General features: G+C 41.7%; 1 protein-coding gene across 4 annotated transcripts in view; it reads left to right on the top strand.

The window, feature by feature from the left end:
- The window catches only part of LOC105700187, a 103934-nt gene that overhangs the window by 15323 nt on the left and 62048 nt on the right, over nt 1-26563 (top strand). For 2 of the 4 annotated variants that reach the window (XM_023432251.1, XM_023432250.1), the window contains exons 1-3: nt 4430-4564; nt 6259-7675; nt 15939-16535. In XM_023432251.1, the coding sequence (XP_023288019.1) occupies nt 4522-4564; nt 6259-7675; nt 15939-16535 (2057 nt within the window). In that variant the 5' untranslated portion in view covers nt 4430-4521. Of the gene's footprint in view, nt 1-4429; nt 4565-6258; nt 7676-15938; nt 16536-26563 lie in introns of those variants that run through there. The other 2 variants (XM_023432252.1, XM_023432253.1) reach the window with 2 other exon arrangements.

Here is a 26563-nt window from a genome sequence, read left to right as displayed (position 1 = left end):
TAGGAGTCGACGTCGAAATAAAAGAAGAAAAGAAAAAAAATGTTAACGATGACATAAATTGTTGTAAAAATGATAATATATAAATACTGAATTATGACGAAAAGAACTATATGTGACTTGGATTGTAGACTTTTGATTCCTACGAAAAATACTTTTTGTCCTAAGACGTAGTTTCGTGGACGACATTGATGATTATTAATTCATTTTATTCAAGGTCTGACCGTAACATATACATTTATAAGCTTGTTATCGACTAGGTGTAGGCAGCGAAATAAGTACCTCGATATCAGTAGGCGTGAGCCTTCCAAACGGTCAATGCGTACTTATTAATATGCAAAATTAGATAACGTCGCCGCCTTCTATTCCAATAAGATTACCAGATTTACACGACGCATCGTGAATAAATTGTATGAAGCAAATTATTGAAATGGTGATCGTTCAATTATTGATTATCAGGAATACCGATATTTCGAATGCGCAGTTATTTGAAGTGCTGATTACAGAAAGCGGACTATGGTGTCCGAATAATATGTAAACAACGTTAATACAGATGTGATTCCATTTATTAGGAAATTTGTTCAATTCAAATCATCACACTTATACATAAATCATTATTTTTCCAGTCTTTATTTACGTAATCGGGACTTGGTATTTTTCTATTACCGAATATATCTTTCGTCGCGCAATAATTCTACTCCATTGTTAAAAATATATAAGAAAAGGTTTTAGAACCACGTATTCGGTTTGGGAAGTAAAATCAGCATCCTGTTCAACCATCTATTTTAGTATACATGTTGGACTTATCTCATCCTAACGGGATACTTATCTCTCACTTTACGGATATTGCGCCTTTTCCTTGATAAGGTAGATAGATGAAAAACATGTAGTTATATTTTTGTAGGAAGTATGTCCTAAAGTTATTTGCCTGTACCCGAGGGTGATCTTATAGACTTTTCCAAAGTCCCTTTTTAAATCCAGTTCACCATTTTAAGAAAATAATATTATCTAATGCGAACAATCTCGGTTCATATCGTCAATTCAAATTGGTTAATCCATTATTAAAATTTACGCATAGGTTAACTCAATTTCTGTTACAGCAACAAATATTGTATTGAACAGTACCCTAATCACGATTGGTGGAACGGGCCCTAAGAGTCGTGATTAGCGTAAAATTTCTTAACTATGATTAGTTAATCTCGGATTACTGAAATTCGTGTTACATCGACAAGAATTAGACTAACAGAGGATTACTAACTAAAATCCACTGTTAGATAATGACCTAAAATAGGTCAATCAACTCCAATCACGCGTTGGCTAATCATTAACCCCTTTAGCGCTAAACAAAGATATATTGTCTTGGGACAAGTGCCAACGATTTCGGTCGGCACTAGAAGGGTTAAGTAAGACAGAAAAGGATTACTTAACGCGTGATTAAAGTTAATCATCTGATTTTGGGTGGTTATTTGACAGCGGAGTTTAATTTTCGGCTACCCTAATTTAGGTCGGTGCGATACGAATTTCACTAATCCGAGTTTAACTAATCGTAGTTTAGAAGTTTCATGTTAATTACAGTTGGCGTAACCGGCTCTTAGCTTTTACATACCGTGTTATACGTATGTACGTATTTATCCGGAGGCGAAAGTCCATGAAGAATGAAAAAGTACATTGGCTGGAGTTGATTCGTGAAAAGATTTGAAATGCACTTTACCAATACGCAAGATAAGAATACCGTGGAATTTACTTTTGTAAATCTTTTCTGCCGCCTCTAGAACGACCCTCTAACGAATCGTTTTCCTAGGGAAGATTTATGGGAGCACTCTCATGTGGGCTACCGAAGTGCACTTCTCTGCTCGTTTCCCTCCGTAAGAGCCTTCTAGAAACGAACTCGAAACGAGTAAGCAGGGAGAAACGGAATGCACGGAAGGGACACGACCGTGAGAAACGCGGACTTATTGTTAGTCGAGCTTCATCCCACAAAGATGTAAATGCTCTCAAAGTATCACCAAAAGCGTCCACTTTGTGTTCGGTCTTGCGAGATTTTCCGACGTTTGAAAACCCTCTTAATGTTCTCTCTTCTCGTTTACCGTACTTCTTACCGAAATGTACCACAGGTGCGAACTCGCGGACTGCTTTGAGAGTTTACTTCTCTGCATTCCGTTCTCCTTTCACATTCTTCTGCGCTTCGAACAGGGGGGCGACGTGTACATCCAGCGTATCGTGCTAAACAAATTTATACGCTTTCGGTGCATCAGGTTATAGCAAAATAATAAATCTGGCGTCTTAAACGTGACTTCGTACATATTTAAATTCCTAAATAAATGTGTCATCTTATATCGCATTGTAATTTTGTGAAATCGCATCGAATAGTGAGTACATTTGTGTACTAAATTTGTAACGCGAGTTCACAGAATATTTATAGGAAATAAAATGTTATAAAATTACAATATCTTTTTAACGGCGTACATTCACGTTCAATGAGTTTTTTTTTAACTGTCGGTTGGATCAGAAACTGGGATTTCCTGATTATTTTCACCGAAAATTTTAGTGCGAATGGTCAGCAGGTAGACATTTTAACTATTTTAGAAGTTGGTTTATTAAATTTATTTGAAAGGAAAATACGACGGCAGTGTTCACGAAATTGCCGAGTTCCTTTGATCGAGAAATACACTTCACCCCGTTCTTCTTCGCCGCGAGTGATCGGTGCAGTTGAAAGGTAGTTCCAAATGGCGCGTCGATACGGCGCCACTGTACGGCGTCGATATCGTAGTAAACTTCTATGCCCTGCTCTTTCTCACACCACTAACCAACAAATACGATCGGTTGCGGTCACGAAGTCCGATGAATATAGAGAAGTTTAATGGGGTAGTTTAAGGCTCGGAACTCTGGGAGCTGCGGTTAGTTGGCTCCCTGGTTGCGGGATGGCGCCACAGTTCCTGAAACAACAAACGTATCATTGCATACCTGGAAAACCATTCCCAACAATTTCAAATATTTTGTTCCACTTGAACTCCGTAAAAGTTGCAACTATACGAGTTTTTATTTTCACGAAAGAGGGTCTTAGTCTACGTATATTAATTCACCTCATAAGTAATGAGATTTTTTCATATTGGTTAAAATAAAAAAAACCAGCATTAGTTATGGGATGACTCAAAATATCGCGTACATGGGCGAATTTTCACGTTTTCTTAAAGTATTTAAATCGTTGGGATTTGAAAGCAAAAATACCTTGTCATTTATATTGTACAGTAAGAACATGAGAGATTGTGGTAAATCTAGGATACATATTGAAGAGATAATAGCCGTCTCGTATATTCACATGTCCTTAACCGATTTATTTCCATAAACGGTCTGGGCAAGAATGAACCATGTTGCCTTGATAAGGAACTCGTACATAACTATAATCCTCCGAGCTAAAGGGTGTTTTGTTTTAATTTTGATAACCTATTTAATATGAATTGTTTATATCCGCGATAATTATTACGTTGTTCCATTTGTTCCTGGACATTTGTTACGTCGTGGCAAAGAATAAGGTTTTGAACCTTTACAAATTTTCGCGAATTCCCGGAACACTGATATTGCATACGAGCCACCACCGCCATTGGAAATAAGTACGATGTCCTCGTTTTATCGGCATCTGATATACGAGAAATAGCATCCTCTGCAAATCACGGAGCACCGAAGATGTTTAGTCTGAAATCATTTTTAACGTTATACCGCCTTAAACGAACAAAACACCGACTTATCTACGTCGTTAACGTAAGCATGTCAATAACGACGTTTCCACTTATCGGAGTAGGTCCCGATCACTGAACTATATTCATACCGGAACGCTTACGAGCCGTTGATCTCAGGAACGAGAGACAGGGTTACGGGGGTATTTGTATCCTTTTCCTCGCACCCGGTAACTGAAACAAAAGGGACACAAATACTCCGTGGGACTCTCTCGTCGCGATTTCTAAAACTTCCGAATACACTGTCGTGCGCGTTCCAATAGTTGAGTGGTTCCAATCTATTCTTATTATGTCGTTAAAAAATCTATTCGATACATGGCATTGGATTAAAGTTTCACCGACCCCTCGGATGCCACTTTCACGTCCCCTTAAGCCTCTGAGAGCTTGACGCATAAGTGCATCCAACGTTCGGTCCGATATCGCTTGCCCGCCCTGACGAAATTCGCCCATATGCCAAATGAGCTTAGCGCTTAAAGGGTTAAGCGTGCCAGGCAACGCTAATTGATTGCTTCGGTCACGTGGCGTCGCGGCGGCGTGCAAGATCTCGGCAGACGCAGGGTGTAGGTCGTTCGGTTATCGACGAGGCGATAATCGGTTCTAAACATCCTGACGCAGTAGCGGAGGAGTGTCAACTTCTCGGTGCACTTTACATCCGCGCCGATCAGTACTCGCGCGTTCTTCGTCGCGACAGATGCGCCATCGCGGGCGCTCCGAATTGTCTCTTCTTGTACCTTGTCTCGTGAATCACGCATCGACGATTCGACTCGACGCGGAGGATATTTAGGTGGCCATGCCGATCCTCCGCGATGTCGCAAATCTCCTTCAGCGCATCGGTAAGCATCGATTCGCACGAGACAATTCGCGGGTGGATGCGAGTTAATTGCGCACACTTTGTTGCGCAATGAGTCGCGTCTCCTCGTGTTGTCGCTCTCGGGGGACGCCTTTGTGGAGCGGTTCTAAGAGCCACGGCGTTTTAGCACAATTTGCCGCGAAAATAGATACAACGAGTGACTCGATGCGACGCTAACGCTGCGTCGATATAGCAACAGGTGGGATATTGTCGCGGAGGTTCAAGTATCTCCTCCTGGATCTCCTTTTACGCGGTACTCAATCTTTACGCGATTCACGGTCTCAGGGGTTTGCTTTAACACGGTTTACACATTTTCACGTTTTTCACACGTTTTACACATTTTACAGGGTTGCAGGGCCATTGCTTGTTATTACCGTTAATTTATATTTTTACTCCATTATATTTATTTTGATTATAATTAGGTAGGTAAATAATATCGCGCCTACCGTGTAAAAAGAGACCCGGGGATACTTTTTGTTTCTGGAAAAGATTAAAACGTGAGATGTACCGAGTACTCTGACTCGCACACATTGACTCGGCCACATTGTCTTCCGCATTGGCGCTTTGATGGCTTTATCCGCGTCCGGTGGGCAAAGGGAACGTGGAATTGCGTTCCGTGAATAGGGTAGGCAAGTCAGGCGAAATGGGGGATTATTTTCGAGCGTCGATTCGCCGAGCTGCGGATGTGGCGACCTTTCGGTCGTGGTGGTCTTTTGATTTTGCCTTGCGGTCGATCGTAGGAAATGATTATTAAATACCGGCGTGACTAGCCTCTATGAAACGGTTTGGTGGTCAGGTGCACGGCCAACGGCTCTTAATGCGCCTTTTTATAACATTTATGCCCACGGGCTGAGACTTTGGTGCAGGCAAACGCAGAGACTGCGAGAGGTCGCGGAGATGTGGGTCAGGTTCGAAGATAAATTATCGAAATGTTATCTGTACTCGCGGAAAAAGAAATTTTAATTACCGCTGACAGATATCTAGAATCAATGTGAATTAATAACCGACTTGATACTCTTTCTCGCGTGATAGTCGACCCTATTTTTTCGTTTTGCAGCTACGTAAGGTAACTGGTAAGGGGAATATTATAATTTTAGAATATTTTCGTTGGAAATTTTATTTCGACATCGTATACAAATTCGAGAATGTGTTTTCCAATGAAATTTGGTACACGAGTGCATTAATTTTCCTGAGCAATTTTTACAAAACTATCATATGTTACAAAATTATGAATTTCTTTAGAAGTTGGTAATAAGAATGAAATTTCACGTTTCTATACTCAGCAGTTTGGGCTGGACGATGAGAAGTCAATCAGGTAGTCAGGGACCTCTTTTACATGTGTATATAGACTATAATTTTATAACGTTATGTTATAATTTCGTGAAATTGTGTAGGAAAATGTATACACTTACGTACTAAATTGACGACACCTAATAAATTTATAACGCATGTTTCTAAAATATGTAAGTAAAATGTTATGAAATTGGTATAGAAAGCCTGAGCGTCCAACAGAAATGGTAGACGATTACAGTATTTTTTTAATACCATGGTCGGACCTTAATTCTTTATAGGGATACTTCGTTTCGAAACTCGCACCCCCGTTCAAGCTTCCCATAAAAAAGGAACCCGTGCTTTCCCTTCTCGGATGATTAATCGAGGAAACCCGTCACGTTTCAGGAGGTCGCAGTAAAGAGAACTACAAAATGGCGTCCAGCGGCGCCGACGACGGAGATCTGATCGACCTCGGCAGCGGAGCCTGCGTCCCACGGGCAACCGTATCCCAGGCGAGTCCCGAGGAGCAGGAACACCTGCTGGACGTGTGTCCCCCGAAACTGGAGCAGAAGCTTTCCCTGACCCGGAAGCAAGAGCTGGTGCGCGAGATCAACGACGACGGTGACGTCCTCGTCACCCTGGGCCACGACAGGGTGGTGCCGGTGCGCAAGCGAATCGACGTCGTCTCGACGGACACCATAAAGAGGATCCGGGACATCACGCGGAACTTGGAGCCAGTAATCCACAGAAGGTCGTCCCTGGATGGCGAGGACTTCCAGGACTCGGCGGACGGACTGGACGGGTCCTTGAGCCGGTCGAGGACGGATCCGGAGGAAGAGGAGGAGACCGTCGAGGCGCAGGAGATCAACGATGCCTTCAACTTCTTGATGGAAGTGGACGACCTTGAGGAACGAGAGGACCGCCTGAAACCCGACGACCTGGTCGAGAGGAATCGCCTTAACGCGACCTCGGCGACGGGCAGCTTGATGGGCGATGGACGGACGTCTTATCCCCTGGAGCCCACGTGCTTCATTCGAAACCATCACGAGCGAAGCAGGACCCTGGAGGTGGCGAATCGCCTCGACTCGAATGAACGGACGCAAATCTCGCCGTTGGACCACGTCGAGACGGAATTTCACGATCTCGAACTGGACAAGGGGTCCGTTATTCCGAGGAGCTCGATCGGCAGGAACGGACCCTGGTCGGAAGAGGAGGAGACCTTCGAGGCGCAGGAGATCAACAATGCCTTCAACTTCTTGATGGAACTGGACGACCTCGAGGAACGAGAGGACCTGGACGAGAGGAATCGCCTTAACGAGACCTCGGCGATGGGCAGCTTGATGGGCGATGGACGGACGTCTTATCCCCTGGAGCTCACGTGCTTCATTCAAAACCATCACGAGCGAAGCAGGACCCTAGAGGTGGCGAATCGCCTCGACGCGAACGAACGAACGCAAATCTCGCCTTTGGACCACGTCGAGACGGAATTTCACGATCTCGAACTAGGCTCGAGGTCCACTATTCCAAGGAGCTCGATCGGCAGGATCAGACCCTGGTCAGTGCACATCGATATGGGGTACTCGAACGTTCACAAGTGCCACTCGCTCCGCTCGACCGAGGAGGGCAGGAAGGAGTCCGTGGACAATAGATCGTTTTCGGCCAGGCAGAGGCTGGACCGGAAGTCCTGGAGCAAAGGCGTCAAGTTGAGACCAGGACGCGGTGGAGGTGGATTCGACAGGTCTATCAGCGTTGACGCGGATTATCGTAGCGAACCCTCGACCTCGGACGGGGCGAGTCATCGGCGGCAAGTCTCGTCTATTGGGTGAGTGTTGGTTTCTTTGTTTTCTTAGAGATGCTAAGGAGAGAAATAATACTTAGTAACTACAAAGTAATGGAACACATGTTTAAAGGTTGGGTAATGTATCGTCTACGTTTTAACGTCTACCCTTTCGTTGTCAAATTCAACGTTGATGTTATGTCTATTTTAGGTTCGATAAACAACGATTCATTATTTTGCACATTTTTATGTCCGTCGATTCTGCAATGTAACGTTGATGTTATATATATATTTTTTATACGTTTTTTTTTTACTAATTCAACGCATTTGTGCAATACGTGCACGGAAACGACATTTACGCTTTTAGCTAAGGAGAGTATTGCCGATAAAGTTTTGCTTAAGAGCAAAGTAAGCTGCAAGAATAATTGCACCTATAGCAATGACGTTTGCAATTATGTCGAACGGACAGATTATCGATTAACCTTTAATTGAGTTTGTTTGGAAAAGATTTTTGCATTTTTTGAAGGCAATTTTTTTCAAGAATAAATTTCTATTTCGTCGTCTTTGTAATTCTCGTTAGAAGATTTACGATCACTTACAAATAGACAACTGTATATAATTTAAGATAAGCACGTTATATCGATTCCTTTTCTTATCTTACTATTTTTTTTTTTAAAGATGTAGCAATTTTTGTGCGAATTCTTCCGTAGAAACGGTGTTCTTCGAGATTCAGGGTACATTTCTCCCGTTTTCATTTTGAGTGCCCCTGCTTTCGATTTTAGTACACATTCGTATTTGAAAGTGTTCGAAATGTCGAAATATTTTGAATAACGAACTATTTGCACAATCGCGAGGCGAATTTGATATAATAGAAAGCAAGAGTTGGCTCGTTTGGGATCCATCGAAAACGAAAGGTCGCACGGTGTTACGAGCGCACATCCGTTTGCAAAATGTGCATTGTAAGGTCCGAAGCACGCAAGAAACTCGAATCATTTCACGATCTATATGTCCTGTTGCTTCACTTTCTAGAGCACAACGCCTTACCTGTACTTGCGGCGTCCGTGTCGCAATCCGCAGGGACAACGTCGCATTACGCGAGCAATTAGAGATGGATCTATTACTCATTTTTTTTTCCCCCGAGTATTTATCATTACCGTCATTGAAGACGATTAGCACTCCGATACAATGATACATGCCTGTACATAGCCAATTGCTAAAGAAAAGGATACGTACACGCCTGTCTAAATAAGCAGTCTTAGGTCTAGCTTTTATGACTGTGGTTTTTTTTTTCTATTTTCTTTTGCCTGATCTTGATTCCGTCATGCGGCAAATGATGGCTGAAAGTACCGGGGTACCCTGCTGAAAAAATGTAGTAATTTTGTAACATTATACTTATATGTTTTATAAACACACGTGTTAAAAATTTATTTCACGTATAGTACATTTAGTACATCGGTGTATTAATCTTTCTTAACGATTTTACAAAATTATAACGAGGACCTGTAAAGTTCGGAATTTACTTAGAAATTTATAATAATTGCATACTAACTCCATAATACATCAAAATTGATTATTTCATTCCTACATAGTTTTGTTAAAAGTGAAGAAAAGTGATAAACATAAAAAGTTAAGCTTTGGCGCTAAACTTTACAAAAATAAAAAAAATGGAGTTAAATATTTCGGCGAGTAAACGATGTAAATAGCTTCAACCACAAGTGCATTATAAAAGCATACCATATCTGAATAAAAAGAAACTCGACACCCGTTCCATGCATTTATTAGTTGCTGTAACGGGTGTAAGTGACCTTCGTGACACCTCTTTGTGTCAATTTGTAAAAACGGTGTGAAGCAAATATCTCTAATAAATTCACACGGTAAATCGGCGCCTTCGAACCTTCTCTATTGCTCAAACTGCCACTTTTTCCTCTTATAAATTGTGCAAGCATCGAACTCCCGGCAGCATCGAGCGTGTCCGCGAGGATAATCAGGAGCGCGAAGGTTTCTCCGGTCGGCAGGGAAGACGGAAATGAGGGGAAAAGGTGTATACACAGGAACGCGGATTTCAATTCGTTGAAAATGATTGGGGCACATACAATGAACGGTGAGAGTCGCCGCGATGTCTGGAGCATTACGCATTTCCAAAGGCGATGGCGAAACCCCGAGACCGGCGAGAGGGACGAGGATGAAGACGATCCTTGCAACCTGGCGGAAGGTGCATTTAAACGAGGTCGAAATGCCAAATCGCAGTTTTTAATTGACTGACACCTTGTGAGAGCTCTATGAAGGGGTCGCGCACCTCGAAACGTTTCTTAATGGGGGGTTTTCACGAAAGTTTAAAAAGGAGACGTTAGGTTCGATCACCGATCGATTTTTTACTTCCGATTCCTCTTTCGAACAGGTGACTAACGCTAAGGCGCAGACGCGAAGCTTATGAGCTAAAGGCATCCGATTACCTCTAAACTTTTTGCGAGTAAACGCTTAGACTTTACATTTTCAACCATGAAGTAGGATAAGGAGACAATGCCCATGGTCGTATCCACGGAAAGTGGCCCCGGAATCGGGAACCAGGATCTTAGATTTTCGTTGATCTAACGTTGGATCTCCTTATACTACTTCGTGTTTTGAACGTCGATTGATTATGTTCGAACAAAGCAATTGGGGTCTAGGGAACGCCTAAGTCAAGAGCTATTTGGTTTTCCCCGGGAAAGATAGGAAAAGGGAGAGTTTACGTGGTCTAGGGAACGCCTAAGTCAAGAGCTATTTGGTTTTCCCCGGGAAAGATAGGAAAAGGGAGAGTTTACGTGGTCTTCGACCTAGGTAACTGTCGCCAGAAACCCGGTAATGGCCCGCGACGTCGGTGAAGAGCTCAACTTAGGGTTTGGAGAATGAACGCAACTCGATGGCTGGAAATCAAGGTTTGAAATAAAAGAAGGGCTTTTCTGGCGATAGGTCTCGAGGGCAATAAATTTCATCGAGCGCGTTGCTTCGGCGAATATTTTTCGCGAAGAAGCCGATGAAGAGGATCCTATCTAAGCCTTAACCGCAGCGATTGCCGGAACCTGGCGGAAGGTGCATTTAAAACGAGGTCGGGATTTTAGCGGAAAAGCGTAGCAGCTCTCTGTCGTGCATCGGAGAACTCGCGTTACGCCTTGGAGAACCGTAGAACCGCGGGACATCTAACGGGGAAATGGAAAGACGAGACCGAGAAGTGCAAGAAACGCGAGAGTAATCGCCGACCTGCTCCGGAAGCGGATCCTCGGGGACGAAATTTTGCGACCGGTGGATTTTCACGCTGAAATAACGGTTGCGGTAGGATTCGATCATTAGGTTATGTCGAACATCCGCAGGGGTGTTAGCTAGAATTTAGGTAGATCTTAGCCAAGACGACGACCGATTAGTGCAGGTCTATATACTAACTGGATAGCCGGTACCTATATGTTCTATACGGAGAGGATTTCGACGAATTCAAGTTGACGTTGGAACGTCATATTTTTCTATGTAAGGCCCAGCTAGGATTTTCTAAGTTGGCCCAGGAAAGGAAGGATCAGATTTCGTTGGATGCATAATTAAATTTAAAGTAGGCGTTAGTTGGGTATCGGTAGCGAAAGGTTAGAAAAAATTCTCTTGGATGCCAGATCAGATTCTAGTTAGGTTTTAGCGTAATGTAAAAGTCTTATATACTAATCGGGAATTTTTCGCGCGTGCATTAGAGCTTATTACCCGATTCTGTTGAATTTGCATGAAATGGGAATTAACCTGGTTAGGTGGTTGTAATTTGTGTTTAAATTCGTGCCACGCCTAGATTTGTAAATTGATCATCTTGCTACTAATCGGAGCAGATGAGAAATTAAACGTGAGCGCTGTTACTTATCTCTCGATACCGTCGAATTTCTATGTTGTGTGTAAAATAAATTAAATGGCGGATCATTTTTCTTCGATGTCTTGCTTAAGGTGGGTAAATCGATGTCTCATTGAATATACTTTTACTAACGCTTACTTCTCAATTCTGGCACGGTAAACTACATTTTTTAAGGGATATAGACGTTTATTTAAAGTCGATTATTTTTTTAGACTTACAAATTCATGCAATCGATCACCATTGGTCATTTCTTGATTTATTCGTTCCGCATTGATGGTCATATCCGGCATCGATGTTGTTTTGCCTATCGATACGTCGATTGAATTATTTGAATGGTTTCGCTATATACTGAAACTCGATTTCCAGAATGAAGATTATCTCCAAGGCGTGATACATAAATCTTGCAAGCTCTAACCGCCTTGGGAAATCTCTATGCATCGAGGAATGCAAGATAGGAAAGAAAAGATATGCCCAGATTGAAAGATAGGCACTCTCGAGAGTGTTAGTACTCTCGGGAGGCGAATAAATGTGCAACATTTCCTCGGGCGATCTTTCGTGAAGAACAAGTGTCTTTCGCGAGATATCAAATTATTACGTCTGGATTTAACGGACCGCTTTTTTATGAATTTTAAATATTTAATGACGCGAAAGATGTACAGATTAACCGTTTACTTAAAATTCATAAAAGAGGTTACTTATTTTTGTTTATATACCTAAATTCGGCTTATGCTTTGCATGAATGAACAATTGGGTCGTATTAAAGTTGCACGTGACAGCGATACACACATTCGCCTTATAAAGTGCGCACTTAATGAACGAGGTGTTGACTTTCTAAACGGGTGATCGAGGGACAGTTCGCGGCAGTGACCTACGTAGATCTTTAAATGTAGTCGATTACTATAATTGAAAGGCAATAGTAAATATTATATTCGGTTGGGAATATTTTTAATTTGCAAGGATAATAGCGGGTAGAATAATTGCAGCACTCGCAGCGCTTCATTTCTCTTCGAGTTGATCCAATAATGATTGGCTGATTTATTAGCTCGTACGTTCGTGCGTGACGATACCAGTTAATTGAAGAAAAAGATGGCTTAGACAGGACATACGTGAACGTGTACACGTCCGGACTGAAAATGACTCGCCTTCTTCCTCCGCCAATTACAGCCTATATTTCGTTTTAAATTTAGTACAGTCCGTTCTATTTCATGCACCATAGGTTCAGATGTTTATTATCGTAAAGGGTGAATTTATGTATAATTATTTGGCACCCAATATCTACAATAATTTTGGATACATATATCTTTGTATTTTCTGAGTGTTAACCCTTTAAAAACCATATGTTTTTATTTCTTTACGAATTTCATGTAAATGTTGAATCTATTTGCAGTATCGTTAAAGAAAGATAGTGTAATGCGAAATATTGAAAATTTTCACTTGAAATTAACATTGGGAAAGCAGGCGGAGATGTTTTATACAAAGTATCATATATGAGATTAACTTTTTCACGGGACGTTTAATAATATGCGTGGTTAATTAGTATGCGTTTAATACAATTTCAATGCGCAATTTATGTATGCGATCTGCTTAATTTTTTATGATAAATACGTCCTCGAGCGTGCATATAAGACATGTCTGGCACCCGCGTTCGTGCATGAACTCGGAAGTAAACCTGAATTGTCCGGCAGCTGCAGAGGGGTAGAAAAGCCCGACGAACGTTTCAAATATTGACAAAATATTATCTCACAATAACATTTTTACATTTCACTTAATTATACATTTCTTAACTTGTATGCATTACGTGCTGGACATTTTAAAAATCCTCCTAACTTTTCTGCTCTCCATGCATATTTTTGCGAATCCGTATATAATACACTATATCATTTTGGAGTAACGTTTTAATGTTAAATTTGATAAAACACTTTTAACCGAGACGTAATACATGTTCATCATTTTCGAAATCCTCATTTTTTTCTGCTTTCCATACATACTTTTGCAAGTTTGTTTACAAAACACTATTTCATTTAAGAGCGTCATTTTTACATTATATTTAATGATACAACCCTTCCTCAAGTAACGCGGCAATTTTTCTACGCGATTCTCTTTTTTTCGCGGTTTTAAACGTTATTATGTTTTTTGTCAAGCTATTTGAAATAAATACCTGTTTCTAAAACTTAGGTATATGTACTAGCTTTTATTTCCAATATTTTTTCTTTTGTCTGACAGACTTTATTTACGCGATTTTCATTCGCGTAAAACGAATCCACGTGGAACGGGTACTCCGAGCAAATTGAGGGAAGGGTATACACTTATAACTTACATGTAACACGTGCCGAATTTTTTGAAATCCTCTTAACTTTTGACATACTCCAGTGAATTCGCATGTAGTACGCGCGTCCATGCATGAATTCGGAAATAAAGCCGCATTGCTCAGCAGCTGCACAGGAGCGGAAAAGCGGGCGGACGTTGGGGATATTTCACCGGTGAGGTCCCCTTCGGTAGAGAGGAAACACTTTCTGGCACGTGGACGTAGGTGTTATGACATTTGCATCTCATTGCCGCCAGGAGGTGGAGCGTCCAATACCACCGGTGGTACCAGCAATACCAGGACTTCCGGCGCACCGTTAAAAAATATTGCAATTTTATAACACATTTTCCAAAAGCATATTATAAATTTATAACGCATGATCCAACACAACTCTGCAATATCATAACACGGTTTTATAAAAGTATACATTTATTTAGCAGGGTGTAATAAATGTATACTAATACACTTTTAAGATATCGAATTTATTACGTTACCCCAACGTTGTGCAATAAAAGTGAATGAATTTTACAAACCGCGGGGCAATTTACGTGGACATTAGTGAAAATGATTTTCCTCTTTGAGAGCCGATTGCCTTTGATTTCATACCGTAAACGACAATGCGATTCGGTAACAAGGGACGTGCGGCCTTAAAATTGTGACAGGTGATTTCCAACGATTTTCAGTGATTTCTGCTTGCGATTTCCAACTAATTTTCATATGATGTTAAGCGTTAAAATTCATGATTTTCTGAGTGAATACCCCTTCGTTGCAAACATTTTTAACGGTGTAGCAGAGTCGGGCACCAACGAGAGCATTTCCGGAGCGGAATCGCGGCACACGTCAAGAGGAAGACAAAAACTGCTTTTAAATTTCCGCTACATCCTCCAATTCGAAAAAAGGAACTATCATTACACCGACGTATTTTGTTGAAGTCGGTGACTGCACGGAGCATTTCCCGGTGCAGTCACCGTGGAGTTAACGGATCGTAGCTAGCAAAAGTGTCGGCAGGAAGGAGTCATTTCTTTTCACGGAATCGATTGTCTACCAGGAATGCCAGTGGCGCGGAATGAAAGATCGACGGCTTAAAAATGGCGTTAAATGTTCCACGCGATGAACGCAAGTCGGTGAAAGTATTTTAGAAAATATTACGTGCGAGTACGCGAAACATTTCCTCCCTCTTCCTGCTGGCATCGTCGGCATTATCAGTGCTCGCAAGTTTTAGATGTTCGGCTTAATTTGACACGGATAGTTAAAGTCATCGTTTAATCCCGTGTAAGAAACCTCTGAAAGTGCCATCTAGGACCTAGCTAGGATGTCAACCTACCAATGTAGGGCCTACACTTTTCCATGCAAGTCCTAGCTAGGATATCCTAAATTGCCCAGTAAAGGAAGAATCGGACGCAATTACGTCGATGCGGAATTAAATTTTAAATAGGACCTAGCTGGGAGCTAACGGGAAGAGCCTAAAAAAAAATTCATTTGGATATTAAATTAAATTCTATCTAGGTCTTAGATTGGGGTTAACCAGGAAAAATTGTCTTTGAAGGCGGACCAAGTCCTAACCGCGACATACCTTGGCTATGATTGGAAATTTCTAACGTGGAAGCCCTAGCTTTAATTTCCTAGTCAATTTTTCGTAGCAGTTGTTTCGTCCAAAGACTATCATTGGCCCGATCCCTTGCTTTTTTACCGGAATACCATTTTTGAATGACATCTGCATGAAATATTAAAGGTATCCATAGGTAATCAATTATTCTTAACGAGGTGTTTTAAACGTCAACAAAATTGATGAAGCTCGGTTTCTAACGCGGTCAAACGGACTCGTTATCGTTTCATTTTCTGAGCATAAACGCGTTAGAAGCCCAGCTTAAGAAAATTGAGTACCGTTTACGATTTGCCTTATCTTTGCACAATCTTATTTCGTTGACCCTAGCCGGTAAAGATCTATTCTACGTAAGAATTAAATTTTTGTCTGGAAAGTGATCGTTTGCTCCGAAATTCGTGGATCCGGAGGTAAATGTCCCGTAACTCGCGATCCGAAGAAGGTTAGAGGCGTAACCTTCTCCGGACTCTCTCCATTTCCATGTTTTGTATGATTTGTATAATTTCCATGTCTAATCCCGGTGATCGGTGCGTGTCCTCAGGTTGGCGGACGAGTCGTCGGACTACTCGTCTTCGGGCTCGTCGGTGGATTGGTCGTGGCTGGAGGAGGTGGCAGCGAGCCCCACCACGAGGAGCGGCACCTGCGCGGCGCGCGTGCGCGCCGACGTTGCCGGCGGGCGCGACTCGAAAGGCAGTGTCGCGATGTCCGTCGCCGGCGAGGGAAAGTCTTCGGGCCCTCGCGAGGGCCAGTCGAGCGGGGCCCGGCCGGCCTCCGCCGCGGACTCCTGGGTGCGCGCCTCGATGCGCCGACTGCGCCACCTCCGGCTGCCCGACTTCGAGGCCGCGGGCCGCGCCACCTCCGCGCCCGACTCGCTGCCCGACATCGCGCTGGTCGCGCCCGACGTCCTGGCGGCGCAGACCAACGGCACCTCGGTCGGCCTCAGGCCCGCCAGCGCCCCCGCCCCCCTGCGCGCCGGCCCGCCCGCCAGTCCGCGCAGGGGCCGCTCGAGGGCCCCGACCGCCGCCGACGCCACGTGCTCCGTGGACTCGGCTTACTTCACCGGCTCCAGCCCCGCGTCCAGCCCCGCGTGCAGCCCCGCGTCCAGCGCCGTCTCCTCGCAGCAGGACGCCAACCGCAGGTCGGTGCGCTTTTCCCTTCTTTCGGGCCCTCCGCCAACGGAGGCGTCTCGTTTCTCAGCTTTTGTCCGAATCGGGTCTCCCACGGGAATTTGGAAACCCATGAAATTTTATCGTTTCCTTGCTTGCAAAGAAACGAGATCACTCCTTAGGGAGGGGCGAAACCTTCGAATCGGTCGGCTTGAATGAGACGATTTGACGAGCATTTCGCCCAACTGGTGAATGCTTAATGTTTTAGCACCGGGCTTATGGACCGTACAAGGGAACGTTCCGACACTTTCGGAATGCTGGATTTCAAGTGCAATTTTAGGAAACGAACGTTTTCTTCTACTTTGACGTTTACCCGTTTCTTCCCTCTTTCCCCTTGATTACGAACAAATGCATCGAAAACGTAAACGTCGAATCAACGTTTCTTATCAATGTATATTTAACGTAGAGAAAAACTACGCGTGACTAATGGTACCCTACTTTAATTTACGTGCATAAAACGTGCATTCCATCATTTTCTGTTTATTGGAAGTAAATGATGTCGCGATTGAGGAAGGCACGAAGGTTAAGTGTCGACGTTATTTGAACCGGGGATGAAAAATGTAGGTCAACGCTTCAAAATCAACCTTTAGAAAAGATTTGAAAAAGTATTTTGCGGGTCAAATAATCGGTGCAAACCGAGAAATCTGCACGTGATGCAGATGAAACGTGGGAGTTGGAGGATGAACGATCGATTGGACTCGTTTTATCTCGTTTCCCGATTTTATCATTTGTTTGTCGTTTATATCGGAATAACGATGTCCTGAATTTCGTTTAATGATTTACCGGCAAAGGTGTCGAAGAATCCCGTTTCGTGTCCATCCGAGCGATTGAGTTTTTGTAACGTTAAAGCCGGGATGAATCGTGACGATATTACAAGGTACAATTGAAATTTAATCGTTACATCGGAATCGTGTATATTTAATACATGCCGATCGGCACTGTACCATTTTCTAATTAAATAGTTTGATCTAAGTGCATTTCATTGATAAATGGTAACAAAACGGTCAGGTGTTATATTCAGGCTTTTTGCCTAATTAATTCCGGTGTCGATCGATAATGACAACCTCTAGCTAACTTCCATTGTGTGGTGTGGATTAATATCGCAAAGTAAAGACTTACCAGGTTGGGTCATTGGGAATGAACTTGGAAACTCGCCGGAGTGGTTGGCTCTTTATAGGTTAAGGTCTGAGAGAAAACACTTTCCTTTTAAGTACTTTTTGGAGTAATTTCCTAGTGCAGAGATCAGACTGGCTTATATCAGTCGGCTTACGTTTAATGAAATCGTCATTCTATCTGTACAAATTATATCGCAAATGTTTAATTATGTAAATTGTCGGTTTAATTACATAAACCATGCGCGGCTTAACTGGAAGACGTCATGTCATGGTTCAAAGAGCTAGTGGGTTAATTGGTTCTGGATTACACGCCTAAGTCATAATAGGAATGGGGTAACGTTATCTGAAGGGGTTTGGTATTATTGGAGGTGAAATATTCTCCGAGTGCACTTATCGGTGACTCCGTGAATATACATTATTTGTACAAACTCTGATATTCAAATCAGCACTATTTGTTAATTTTTTTGACTACGGAATTTATACCAAAATGGCTTTGTTTAAATATACACGCGGAAAAGGAATTTGGTTCATTAAACGATATCGTTTAATTGGCTGCATTTGGTTCATTTAAAAAAAAAGGGTGAACCGAATTTTAGTTCACTTCAACAAATTCGTTTGCTTTAATCAACTAATGTGTTTAGTTGAATCGTTTTGTTAATTTTAGAATAATATTTTAGTCAGTATACTAAACATTTTAGTTAAATGTACAAAGTTACTTTATTATTTGGTCCGATCTGTAGCAACATTTGATGTAATGGACCAAATGTTATTAACTGATGAATTTTGTCATGTTAACAGACTTCGGTTGTCCATATATAACCATATATTCCACGGTTGAAGTAACAAATATTTTATTGACTCAACTAAACATTTTCTGCGGGTAGATTTCTTTCAACCGAAATTAAACTTGCGTCATTTAAGTTTTTCAGACCGTGAGCATTTAATGTTTAGCCCCTTTTGTGACCAGAGGTTTGTGAGTTTTTCAAGTTCTTGGCCCCGGAGCCGTGTACTCGATTCAAGTTCAACTGTATCAATTAACCCCCTTTGGGGGTGATGAGTAATAATACGGAGTAACGCCTTAATCGGATGAACCATATTGTCGGATGTGTACTTTGGAACTCTACGAGTAGATGGTTTTCCTTCGGGATTAAGGCTGAGGTAAAGCACTTTTGTAAAGTGGTTTTTGAAGTAACTTCAAGATGATGGAGAAGACGGCCGGATTTATCCTCGGATGGTATCATGAAGTATTAAATTCCAAATTTAAATAACAATTTCGTTGATTCAAACGAATTTAATTGAGCCCCTTGAAAAATGATGGTATACGTCTTTATAGGACAAACCATTTATTTGAAAATCAAGTCATTGCCGTTTGACGTGGAAGATGACCGAATGTTAAATTATCGGCTGGGGACGAGTGAAAGAAATGAGATCAGGGCCGCATAGAAAAGCTTCGGCTTATTCATACAGAGGATAAGGGAAGTAGGTTAAGCAGGGTCAACAGGAATTATCGATAACCGAAAAGTTTACTCTGGAAGTAATAGTTCCACCGAAAGCTCGGTTATGTTTTTATAACGCTATTTTATTTACCCGTTTCATGGTATTGAAAGAGATTCAAACGTGGGAAGTCGAGTGTATTGCAAATTATGGTACTTGTGTATATCGGTGAGACGCCACTTTGGGTTAGTCACATCGATTTAATACCATTAATGTTTAAGCCGAGGGTAATTAATAAGTTTTACTCCCTGGTATTCGTGCGCCATGGAGCGAAACATTATGAGTCTTAAGTGGCTATGCGGTACCAAAAGTGAAATGCATTTTTTTTTACAACGTTAATTAACGTTATTGTCGATGAAGTAATGCTTATACTAAGCCGGCAGGGACAGTTAAGCGTGTAAGACTGGCCGGATCGGACCATGTTTCGAAATACTGGTACCGCACAAAAGATTTCGAAATTACACCTTTCCGTGTTGGATTTTGCTAATATTTGCATTTCTTGTGGGAACAGAAAGTTTTCGATTTGATTCGTTCAAGAACCATGATTCGTGAGTCTCTGAAGAAATCTGGAAATCTAGAATGCTTCTTCAATTCTCAGCTAATCATGGACGGTCCCGCTTAACCCCGGAAGATGATTAGATTAAACTCTTACCCCAGGATTAAGCTTTTAATCCGAGATTAAGAACGCTCGTTTATTCAATTCTTACTATCGCTTTTTTTAGCTCTTAGGAGAAGTGCCAACTATTAGATGGATATTATTCTATTTAAACAAACGAACTCTGCCTGACTTCGTAAGGCTCTTATCAGTCCTTGCAGGCTTTAATGTTCCATGGTCGGGTTTAACTGAAACGACAATTTAATTGTTCAACTCATTGGGGACGGAACGAGTATCTTGACATGTCCTAGATTTTCGGTTTGTGATCCGTAAAGACTATCTTCGAGTTGACCAATGTTGTAGCAGAGCCTTACTAGCAATGAGGGTCTTCACCTACCCTCTTATCTATACTAGCTAATCTATATTCCTACACTAATATATTAGGACGTAACGTTATATGTTGTACGTTCACGGTAATCTCAAAATCTACTCGATTGGTTTTGATTGAATTTTCACAGATACGTTCCTTGTAACATTGGCATTTGCTTCAATACTCCATCAAATATATCGGATCGCTTACTAGCGAATATTGTTCTACAAAGTGCTGTTTAGTAGCCGTGCACTCGGAAGTATATAATATAATTGATATTTCTAAAAACATTTCTCGCCAAGGTCGGTTTGAGCCAAATTCACCTGACCTCGGTCCAGCTCGCAATCAGCTCGGTTCAAGTTCGACGTGGTCACTTGTTCGCGTTTATCTTGGAGTCTCGCAAGCTTGGCTGGACTCGAACAGCCCGGGGCGATTCGGTCCAACCAGAACTCTGCTCCGTCCTACGACACGTGTAATTTCGAACGGGATTCACCCTTTTTATTTTTCTTACTTTTTTCTCCCCGGAGCACGAGTCACGAGTCCGCGCTGCCAAGAATTATCCTAGATATTAGAATCGATTAGATTGATAAAATCGCGGGGAGTGGAGCGAGGGGCGGTTCGATAAAACCGGGATGAAGAAGGAAAAGACGGCGAAATGAGTGCCTGCGCGGCGCTTTAATCGCGCTGGAAAATCTCGCTCAGAAGTTGAAATTGTTCCGGAAATTCCAACGACGGCACGTCCGGGACGTTGACTCGTTGGCTACGCAGACCGGAGTGTCGGCTGAAATGTGTTGCGAACGTAGAATTCTTATATCGTGCAACAAGTACATCGAAGAATTTTTGGAAGGTAGTAGACGGGGGTTCGCACCTTACAGTAAAACGCTTTTTTTCTAGTTAATTATTGTTTAAATTCATCTTTGGGTGTTAGCACAATTTGCATAAATCATATTTTTTATTGCTAATTACTATTTATATTCATCTTTTTGTGGTGGTATCGAGACAATTGGGGCAAACACTTTCGTTAACGTTAGGGTGATATTCTCTCGATTAATTGCTGATATCTAGGGTGAAATTAAAATAATGCAAATAAAGAATAAAAATACTTACGTCTGGAACAGCTGGTATCGAACGTGTAAGGGCATATTGTGAAAGAATCTTGAGAATAATTAATAATATCTAATAATTTTCTTTAATTTTGAACTTTCACACTCAATTTCTTAGGGTACTGCATATCGTGTGTTGACTTTTGTAATTTCGTGATTGTCTTTGATTTCACATGATAAATAACAGGGTGATTCGGTGACACGTGGCGTTCGACTTTAAAATTATGAGAATTTTTCAGGGACTTCCGACGATTTCCAGTGATTTCTTCTGCGATTCTCAACTGATTTCCACGTGATTTCGAGGAGAAAAATCCGTGATTTCCTGAGTGAATAACGTTTTGATTTTGCCCATATATTTGAAATCGTCCTTGAGATTAGATCTGAATCTTTAGGTGTTGCTTCTTTCTGCTCGACAATACCGTTTACCCATTTGAAATGATCTCAGAAATTAGACTTGAATGTTTAGATATTGCGCAGTTCCGTTGCTCAAGTTCGTTTATGTATTTTAATAGTCCCAGAGATTAGAATTGCATTTCTAGATTTTGTACAATTTCACTGGACAATTTTGTTTCTATAGATGAAATAGTCCTAGAGATTAGACTAAGATTTTTACGAGTTGCGTACGTTTGCTGCACATTATTGTTTATATATGTGAAACAGTGTCGGAGATATCAGGAGCAAGGGAAGGTCGACACATGTCGCAGGATCGTTATTCGGTTGCAGCAACATTGGTGGCAGATATCTGTCCGTTCCGAATGTGGGATCTGTGTTTATGTAATAGCTTTAGCAGAGAACCTATTTCCTTGGGCATTGTGGATGGTACGAGGATATTCGAGAATTCGTGACGTTTAGGATCCACGGCATTTGGAAATTCGGAGTGACGAACGAATCCCTTCATAAATCCCAGGTTGGACGTGAAAGTTTATATTCCTACAAAAAACACCATTAGGGTAAACGAAAATTACAAGTTCACTCGTTAATACGACTTCATGTCAAAAACTAGAAAATCTTCAGAAAGAATATTTAAATAGACAATTATATGATTAATCTACAAAAGTAACGAAACCAAGCATCGTGATAAGTTTGGAACCACTCTTAATCGATGTACTGACTGTTCGTTGAGGCAATAACGTTAGTTATCGTGTTACGGGTTTAAACTAAATTCAGTTATAGTGACATTTTGAAAATGGAAGTTTATACGTTGTACCAATTTTCCTGAATGATATCTTTAATACGTTTGAGGAGATTCTTCAAGTATCGGGACCACGAACGCTCGGCATTTGCCGGTGGATCGTTCCTAGGTTGCAGATACGTTAGCAGTGGCTGATATTCATCTATCTCAAATGCAGAATCCTTATATTGAGTAACAGATCAAATGGAGAATGCATTTCTTGGATCGTTGCATAACGTAAGTGGATATTCGAGATTCCGTTAAGCTTAGAGACACGAGGCTCAGATCTGGAGCGACGAGGGATATCGATGGACTCTTTCAACATCAGAGAAGTTTCACACCGTTGAAAAAACAGTATTAAATTCACGAATCATGAAACATGAATTTATTTACGTGAAGCTTTACTTAATGTTTGCCGAGAGTAAATAAGGACCACTCTCATACATGATACCAATTTTCGTAGTAAACAGTTGTTAATATCTAGGTTAGGGTGATTTAGGCAAGGTTACCTTTAAAAATCATTTTACATTAAAATACTTGAATTATTTTGAATAAATAAATGGCTTTGGTAACGCTTTTTACCCCGATTCATTCGGTAGAGTGGGCAATGACGGTTACAGGAACGTCAACGGTGACGAACGATCGTCTATCCTCACGGCAGAATCTCTGTGCCGCGAAACTGACGCGACGTAGAATTCTTTCCATAAAATATGGCACATCAGGTGTCTTTTGACCCTTGGGCCCGAAAGTAACGACGAGCGTCTCTTTAGAGACCGATCGACGAGATCTCGGAGATACATGGCGTTCGATCGCGTAAATCGGTTCCCGAGCGGTGAATGGTATCGTCGGATCTCTCGAGATGTTACGAACGTATGCACGAGCGTGCGCCTCCGTGTTACCGCGTAATGCTCGAGGAAAGAGCGGTTCCTCTTCAGATGGAGCGATCCTCCGAATTGTCCACGAACCTCGGTCGCTGGCTCGCGATAATTGGACGAAACGTCTACTCGGGACAGTCGCGCGAAATTTATTGCAATTCTTGGCTAAGGAATTGACGCGGATCTGACAGGGCGATACATGGCTACTCTGAATCAAATCCACGAGAGACCCCGAGTTAGGCGATATTTCTTGCTTGCATGCTATTTTTTGGCAGTAAGCTGTCAAAACTTGCCTATTGGAATTTTCAATCTTGCAGAGCGTGGATAAACGTCGACGTTGGAAGGGTTGTGAAATTGAAGCAAAATGCGAGTACCGATATGGATTGCGATTCCTATTTGCTCTGTTTTTTAAATACCATTTTTATCTTCGGGAGTTTAGGCATCCCGTAGACAAGGAAAGGTGTCCAATTTTTTTTTATTTGTCTGGATCGCATATATAGTATTGTAGATGTATAATATATTTGATGGATGAAAGTAACAAAATTTCTTTTTTGTTTCTTTAATTATCAACTCGCATAAGAATTTACGATTACGTGCGAGTTAAATCCGTACAGATCGGTGTGCCCAAATTTATCGTTACGTTGGTAGCCACCATTAGTCATTCGAAAAGAGACGATGAAGACGGATAAACTCATAAAACGGGACTGATAAACAAAATATAAATAAATAAGATCCTGATTCGACAATTCGAAGCGACTAATGGTCAAGAGCAATCGACGCCGCATAAAGAGAAAAAAGAATGAAGATTAATTCGAATTGAATTTGGGGTTGAAATTCAGCCCCGAGTAAAATTTCGGGGTAAGCTCTGGGAGTTGAAATTTCAGTTTCTGGTCAACCGCAATTTCAATGATTAACCTTCCGAAACGGAGCGGACGCTCTATAAACATTTCGTTACGAAATACCGGTGAAACGTCTACGAACATCTGCTTGCGTAGACGTTTACGAAACGTCTGTCCAATTTCACACAACGGTTGGTAAACTTTTCGTAGGCTCGCCTTTTGTCGTCCATGTAGATGTTTCGTAGTCGCTTACAAATTAATCGTTTAATGAGGCAACGTCAGATTTTCTCCCACGACAGAGTTTTAAGAGTACTCGCTTTCTGAAAACACATTTAAGAACGGATAGTTGAGCATGGGCATTTTATTAAATACGTCAAGCATTAAATTACAAAAACCGATGTAAGAACATAATTAATTTTAGTTTTAGTCGTATGCAATCGGTAGTCTGTGCCGATAATATGTATTTGTGAGCATCACTATTATATCCGTATTGTTCTCTCTAGAACACTCTTTATTTCTTCGTGCACGGTTCTGAAGTTCAGCTGTTATCAACGTTAACCATTTTGCGTCTGCAAACTTTAACTTACCGGATAATTCCACATGAAGTCTCTTTCACCCCTTCGCGCTCGAACAATTTCTGTTCTAAGTTAAATTGTTTCTAAGGTGGCGATCCGTGAGCACAAAGGATTAAGTCGTTAAACCCATTTACTGACATTTCCTCGTTTCAAAACCGCTCCAATGCAAAAATTTTAATTTCGCGCGATACTCATTTTTCATTTTCGATCTTCTTCTTCAATTCTCTTTCAAGTCTATTCTTCGCCGATACCAAATTTATACAAATTGCGCTATTTTTTGTTTCGGTCTGCGATGTGGATTCTCTTTAGAAAATTTAATTTCAGTAATGGTCCGAATACCGAAATATTTACATTTCTACTTGTACACGGTAAATATGCCCGATTCCATTATCGAAATTCTATCCGTAGACTATCACATTTCATCGGTATTGCTACAACATTAATTAACGACTATAATATTGCATCCTACATATTTACCATGTACAATTGGGAACAAATAATTCTCAGCGTACGGACCATGATTAGAATTAAAATTTCTGCAAATGATCTACATCTCATAAACGCAAAAAAAAAAAATGGTGCAATTTGTAGCAGACCTAGTATAACCGAAGAATGGACTTTAAGGTAATTCCCATTGTAATCGCGATTTGTAATTAGCATTACTTAAGTTGATATCTCGTTTTCGTCGGGCATTTGTGCATTTCGTGGGTTCGCCCTTCCCGACTGCGTCGTCCCTTAACGGGTAATAAGGCTCGCTTCTCTAAGAATTTTCGAGGCTGCGTGCCATTGAACGTTTCACGTTTCAGTCCTTTGGGGCGCACGCCGGTAATTTCTTCGTAGCATGTCTCGTCTCGAATCTCGATGTACACGCAAGAAATCGAGGTCGCCAACTTCGTGGGTAGGAGAGCACGACGTGGCCAACGGTAAAGTCGCTACGAATCCGTTTCGAGAACCCCCTTCGGCCTTTATTTCCTGGATCACCGTGAAGGCCTCTGATGAATTTACATTTCGTTCGCCGTTCCCACCGCACGTCGGCATAAATGACGGGATAGTTGGCCGAGACTCAAGAAATGAAATTTCGGGATCATCGGGTTGGGTAGAGGACATTTATTGTCTAAGGGGCGAGAGCTTGATCCTTTTATTGCCGGCCGAAGCCGTTAGCACTTGTTCACAAAACGCGGTAGGTAGAATTTCGAGCCAAATACGTTCGAGCGAGAGTGTCATTTATTACGCGGATGTTTGGAGTTAATTTCACGCTCTTTAATTTCGTCGGTACTCCAGAGATCATTAGGGTAGTTCAAAAAGGGCCTTCGGGAGATCCCTTAAACTTGTCTCCGACGTTGTAGCTCGTCCAGGCGGTATCCTCGGTCACACAATGACTTCTCCCAGAGTCTTTGACCTTAACGAAGGCCGTCTTCGTTGGAATGTCCGCGAGCAAATAGAATCACGTCAGTCTGGATCCCCGTGGGTACTGCTAAACATGCCCGATAAGTAGTTTCCGCACGAGTTGTGCATCGCCTCGTTGAGGAGGTGCGTAAAGCTGGCACCCCCACCTTTACAAAATTCAAATTTCTTTGTCTTAACATTTTGTGCTCTTTATGTGCTAATTATGTGCTACATTCGCAAATTTTGTGCTAGCTTGGTTTTTGGAAAAAAATTCAATTTTTCTGTGGGGGTGCTGGGTACTAATAAAGCTAGCACCCCCACCATTAAAAAATGTGTTTAAATAATCAAAAATAGGTAAAAACTTATCAGCAAATTATGTGCTCTCCGAAAATCATATTCATAAATTAAAATTTCCACCCTTAAGTTCGAAAAACCACCCCCATTCAAAAATCCACAAGAGGTAACTACCCGATGGCG

The sequence above is a fragment of the Orussus abietinus genome, unplaced genomic scaffold (assembly GCF_000612105.2).
Source record: "Orussus abietinus isolate OABI.00-Male unplaced genomic scaffold, Oabi_2.0 scaffold255, whole genome shotgun sequence".
NCBI classification, from domain to species: Eukaryota; Metazoa; Arthropoda; class Insecta; order Hymenoptera; family Orussidae; genus Orussus; species Orussus abietinus.
This window is presented reverse-complemented; position numbering and strand designations above follow the sequence as displayed.